This window comes from Sinocyclocheilus anshuiensis, unplaced genomic scaffold, assembly GCF_001515605.1.
Source record: "Sinocyclocheilus anshuiensis isolate Anshui unplaced genomic scaffold, SAMN03320099.WGS_v1.1 scaffold3070, whole genome shotgun sequence".
Lineage (NCBI taxonomy): Eukaryota > Metazoa > Chordata > Actinopteri > Cypriniformes > Cyprinidae > Sinocyclocheilus > Sinocyclocheilus anshuiensis.
Window position 1 is genome coordinate 37,519 of NW_015537928.1, and position 6,379 is coordinate 43,897.

At 38.3% G+C, this 6,379-nt stretch overlaps 1 protein-coding gene across 5 annotated transcripts in view; it reads left to right on the forward strand.

The window, feature by feature from the left end:
• Positions 1–272: 272 nt before the first annotated feature.
• Positions 273–6,379, forward strand: part of LOC107657705 (gephyrin) — a 97,972-nt gene continuing 91,865 nt past the window's right edge. For all 5 annotated transcript variants that reach the window (XM_016445917.1, XM_016445928.1, XM_016445940.1 and 2 more), the window contains exon 1: positions 273–391. In XM_016445917.1, the coding sequence (XP_016301403.1) occupies positions 328–391 (64 nt within the window). In that variant the 5' untranslated portion in view covers positions 273–327. The remainder of the gene's footprint in view (positions 392–6,379) is intronic.

Consider the following 6,379-nt stretch of genomic DNA (forward strand, 5'->3'; position numbering starts at 1 on the left):
GAAATCAATTAAATCTGTATGTGGGTGTGTGTAAAAAAAATATTCAGATGTAACCCCGTAACTGTAATTTAATTACACATTTTTTCACAGTAACTGTAACTGATTACAATTACATTTATTTTGTAATTAAATTACGTAATTTATTTACACGTAACTAGTTACTACCCAACACTGATTATTGCCCACCAACATTATCCCCAAGCTTGCCAAATCTCCAGTGTTGTGGTCAGGGTTCGGCTGCTCTCGCCTGACTCCTCCCCCGAGTTCTATGTGCTCGTGTCTCGGCTCTGCTCAGGCTTGTCAGTGCGGGCGAGAGCGCTGCTAAACATGGCGACGGACGGGATGATTTTAACCAACCACGACCACCAAATCCGAGTTGGAATATTGACAGGTAAATACGAAATGACATTAGCTCCTTTAAGCCTCGTCGCTCGGGCTGGTCTGTGCGTTCATGCTGTTGCCCGCTGCTGTTTGTCGTGCCGGTGGTGATTCCTATCTGAGCGAGTTCTGCCCATTCGCTCGCGTTCCTCGACTCATTCGCAAAAGCTGTACGTTTATTTATCTATATGTCCTGGTATTCATTTATACATTCTATGCGATAATGTGTCCGGCTCTATAAGATCTGCCTTTGGTCTGTCATGCAGCACAGCTCAGTGTCAAGACAACAGTTTGTGTGATGAATTATTCATAGATTGTAAGCAAGACATCCACATAACATACAGCAGATCGTTGGAAAATCCTCTTATATCTGTGAATGAACTCTCTGATCGCTGCCATATGTCTGTTTAAGGTCATATTAACATGTGTGGTTGTTGAATAGTGCTGCTATGTAGATACGAGTTGGTATTTGGAGTTGGTCACGCAGTGTTTTTTTTCCTCATGGATTTCTGCACAGCAGCATCTCAGCTTCGGGTTTGATTTGAGGCTGTATTTGTACACATGTACGGTGATATATAAATATATACAGCGTCTCGTGCAATAGACACATTCACTCAGGCATGCACATTAAACACGACTTTCAGGGTTACCGATAATGCTTTCACTATGCACGCGATTAAGTGGTATTCTCGTGCATGCGTTTGAATTGTCTTCATTGATTGCCATCCCAGTTTTGGCTAAAAACGGGAATGAAGCAGCCGCCTTCTTGTTAAATATCGCTGCCGTAGCTTCCTCTCGGGAACAGGGGGAATGGGTGATGAATAGCGATGTCCGATTCGTGAACGAATCGTTCTTTTGAGTCAGATCTTTATAATGAATCTGTTCACGATTGGAGGAAGAAACGAATGTCAGTCTGAGTTATTCTCACTCATTAACTCATTGGTTCGAGAACCGTTTTTCGAACATGTCTCACTCCTAAATAAGATGCAGAGTTTCATAAATAGGTTTACAACTTAATTATGTGACAGTTGTATCAACAAGCATGAATGTTCAGTCGCATTAGCAACATTTTGGCAAAACTTGTCATTTGTCAATAGTTTAGCAATGTGTTGGTCATCGCTGCTAATTTGTTTGACAAACTTGAACCTGCTGCAAAATCGGTGTAGGAAAATCTTTCGCAGAATTGACTAATTTAATTGAATTTTGCCCAGGCAAATTCGGCAATAAAAAAATACAACTATATTTTTTATAAATGTATAAAAACATGCAACAACTTTTAAATTGGTTTTGTAAATATAAGTGATTTATGATCTGAATAATAACTACAACAAACTGAAGCAGGACACATGAAATTACAATAATAACCTTTATTAACAAATTTTACTTCGAAAAGCTTAATAAACGGCATTATGTGCCTACAAATGGTTTTATTGGAAGGTTTTAGAGCATGTAATATACCACAACCGGATGTCAGGGATCACGTGATGATGTAAAAGAATCACTGACTGAATCGTTTTTAAATTGGTTCTTTGCTTAAAGGAACCAGTTGATGGAAATGAATCAGACTTGCCGTCACAAGTGATGAAATGCACACACTGGCTGAATGCAAATGTCAGTAACTTTGCAGTGTGTCACATATTCATGACATTCCTCTCGGCGTGTTTCCGCAAGCCTATTCCACGAGCATGAGCCTCCGAGATGCTTGTCGCGAGGGGGAATGGCATAAAACATTGTGGGAATCCCCTTCCCCCCACCACACACATACACACCCCTGTATAAGCATGACTGCTGACCGAGGGTGCTGTCCCCTGTTTTTGGTGCTGAAACACCAACAGCCTCATATTTGTGCTTGTCTCGACATTTTCCTCATCTGTGTGGAGCCGTAACGGAAATATATTTGAGAAGGTGAGAGGGATTTTCCCGAGGACATTATACACACCCCTCCTTTTATTTTCTCTTATACTAACATCAGCTGATCTAGTCCATCATTAGTCGCAGTCACGCCTAGCCCTTCTAGGAGATTGGTTAGCATGCCTGCACTGTGTAGGGGCATTTCATGGAAGCGCACGCTTATTGATGAGGAACTCTGTGTGTGTGGAAGTGTGTGTGTATGTGTGTAAAGGAGGCAGGGAGGGAGTGAGAGCAAGTATGGATGCCTAAGAGTGAGACGAAAATGGGACCAAGCACATAGAACTACGGAACTGTATACATAATAGTGAGAGACAGTTGTGCATTGACAAGCAAAATCTTTTGACATCTTGTTTGAGATGTTGTAAAGTGGTGAAATAGAAGGATAGCAGGGGCTTCCAAATGAGGATTAGTCTAAAAATAGGTCTCCAAAATATTTAAACTATGCATTAAAATTGCATGCAAATAGAATTGAAATTAGAAAGGATTGATTTTGTGCTATTCAAAGTTGATTTGTTTTGGTGTGTATTTTTAGGGTAGCAGGCGAGACCGAGTCTGCATGCTCTGCAGATTTCCGAGTGGTTTCCAGGCAAATGTTATCATTGTTCTGAGTGCTGTCTGGTATTATGAATGTTTAACATATAACATTCATAGCATGCAACGTTTTAGGGGGAAATATTGAATGAATATAGAGGACAAATGCAGAAATCTCTGGAGTCTCAAGGTTGTGGTTGAATGCTGAGCTTAGAGGCTTTAATTTTTGGAAGGGTGTTGCTTTTGGTTTTTCATAGAACAGTAAAATATTTGTGTATCCTACAAACCGCCCCCTGAAGGGAATTTTGATATTGGACTGAATTTGTTGTGCTGTAAATGCCATATATTTACTGCATTCATCAGATCTGCTCAACCAAGCATTTTTTCATTCTGATTGCTTTGAGCTTTAGTTGCATGCTATGGAGGGTCAGACACATCTATCACTAAGTCGTTGGTTCCTCTTTGATATCTGATACATGAAATAACACATAGAGAAAAAGCGCAAGCTTTTAGATCGTTTCCTCTCCAGCTCTCATCTTTCCAGTCAAAGGTGCCAGCATCAGAGTTACATTCACGGCTGTGGATGCTGTCAGGGCTTGTCTCTGAGGTGTTCAGAGCGATCCTCCCGTGTGGGCAGGGCTCCTCCTTCTGAACAGCTGTCGTGCTTCAACGAATAAACTGAAGTCAGGTACATGCCCATCACTGATGGGCTTTATTTCCTCTAAGACAGGAAATGATTTAGTTCTGGAATTTAGAAAATTGTCCAAAAGGGTTTTTTTCTTCCTCTATGGAGTCCCGTACGTTTAGTTTAGTTTAGTTTCTTATATAGCACATTTCTACTGCCTTCAAAGCAGGCCAAAGTGCTGTACAATGCATTCAAGAAAACCAAACACATACAATAACAAACACAACATCTTAAAAAGAAAACAAACATTACGTCTCTCCTAGGGCTGGGTGATATAGCTAAAAAATGTATCAACAATATAATGTTTCATATCGTTCGGTATTGATAATTATTTATATTTTTATAACCTTTTTTAAAACAAAGAGCAATATAATTTTTAAATTAACCCAATTTATTGAGACAAACAACAAATATTTTTTGTTTTAACAGTCAAACACACAATAAAAATTAAACAAATATCTAATTTCTAATGTTTTAATATCGTATTGAAGTATCGAAGAAGGTGTACCGCCGATAAATATCAATACCGTTTTATCGCTCAGGCCTAGTCTCTCCTGAATCAGATTCAAACGCCATAATATAAAAATGCTTATTCAAAGCCGTTTTAAAAGCAAACACAGAGGGGGCGGTGCGAGTGGCTAGAGGTAGATTATTCCATAGCCGAGGACTGGCAATCGAAAAGGCCCGATCACCTTTTCGCTTAAGTCGGGACCGCTGTACCTGGAGCAATCGTTTGTCAGCAGATCTCAAGTTCTTAAAAGGTTTATGTAAAGTAACAAGATCTGACAAATACAAAGGTGCGAGACCGTTTCAAATTTTGAAAATTATTACTAAGGCCTTGAAATCGATCCAATATCTAACAGGTAACCAATGCAAGGATGCTAAAATTGGAGTTATTCTATCCCTCTTTCTCCTACCAGTCAATAGTCTGGCAGCAGCATTTTGAACAAGCTGTAATCAATTTACCAATGACTGATAAATTCCTAAATACACAACATTACAATAATCCAATCTAGATGATATAAAAGCATGGATGATTGTCTCCAAATTTCTAGATGAGAGCATTGGTTTAATCTTAGATATTAACCTTAAGTAGTAGAAACTAGTTTTCACCAGAGTATTAACTTGTTTTACAAAATTCAGCTCTGAATCAAAAAATACACCCAGATTTTTTGCATATGGTGAACATTTCTAGAAAGAGGCCCCAAATAACTAGAAATAAGGGGAGAAGAGCTAAGAGGACCAAAGACAACCATATCTGTTTTGCTCTCATTTAAATTGAGAAAATTCTTAGCCATTCAGGATTTCACATCCTCGAGACACTTGACAATTGTAGCACAGGACTTATCAACTGGGTGTAAAGGGACATACAATTGAGTATCCGTGAAATGCACAATGAGATATGGCCAAGAATAAAGAATGTTACTCTCGTTTAAATTGTTAAGTTGTCACCACAATTTGACTAAAATGAGGAAATAAATTAACAATGTGGCCATGATTTACCCAAAACAAAAGAACAAATTAATAAAAAAAATTCACCTCATGTCATGTGCAGGGATTAGTGCTGCACGATAAATCGAAATGAAATCGAAATCGCGATTAGATAGAAGCTGCAATTGCCATGCGAATCTTTCAGTGAAGCACGGTTCTGTGATCAGTAGTAAATCTCCATCCGAAGGCCAGAGGGCGCTCTCGTGCGGAAACTCCAAATACGCCCCGCAGAAGAAACCCAGGAAATCTCTATTGCGGTTGCTGAATAAACAGAAGATTTAAATGCTTTCATTGATTCAACATGACTAATAAACACACGACTACGGCAATATATGGTTTATCTGAGTTCTTATTAGGGATGTAACGATTCACTCAACTCACAATTCGATTCGATTCATGATTTTGATTTCACGATTCGATTCGATTCACGATTATTATTATTTTTTTTAACCAAATGAGATTTAAGACAAATTATAAATTAAATGTGTCATTTTATTATTGCTTGGACAAAATGCTGCACATTTCTTTGTGAAATTGAAATATAACACTATAATAATATACTAATATAGCACTTGCATATTACTGCTCTTTTATTGGTTTTGATTGCTTCTATTGTCCTCATTTGTAAGTCGCTTTGGACAAAAGTGTCTGCTAAATGACAAAATTTAAATATAATGTAAATGTAAATAATAAAACTACATTGACATTTTAAAACAAGCCCCAAATCAAATAAATAAGTAACACAAATAAAAGTCTGTGCTGTTTCCATTTAAAATTAGAGGCAACCACTGCATTTTAATCATGATCCAAACAAAGATGCTGCATACATGCAACATGAGCAGTTTTTAATCTAAATTAAGTGTTACAAGCTGTTCGTGAATAGATAAGATCCCTGAAGTTGCAAAGACTAAAGTCTCAAAACCAAAGAGATATTCTTTATCAAAGTTAAGACTCTGCCACGTCCCCCTAAAACGGCTCGTTCTAACACGCCCCCACATATCTACCTCACTATGTGGAAATATTAGCATAATGCTGCCCAAATGTTCACGCAAAGAAAGAAGGCGTGGTTTCAGTAACCGCAGTTAGTGTTGAAGCAGCCATGTCAGTGAGACGCTGTGTGTTTCTAGGCGAAAGCAAAAGCACTTTATTTGGCCTTCCGGAAGTAGATGCAATTAGGAATCATTGGTTAAGATTTATTTACAACAGAACAGCACAACCCAGATGTTCGAATTTGTGCAACACATTTTATGGACGACAGTTTTTTGAACCTAGAAGAGTACAAGGTTGGCTTTGCACAAAGGCTATTTCTAAAAAAAAAAAATAAAAAAGGTAAATTCCGACTTTGCTATGACAATCTGGTGCTTCTGAATCAGCGACTGTAAG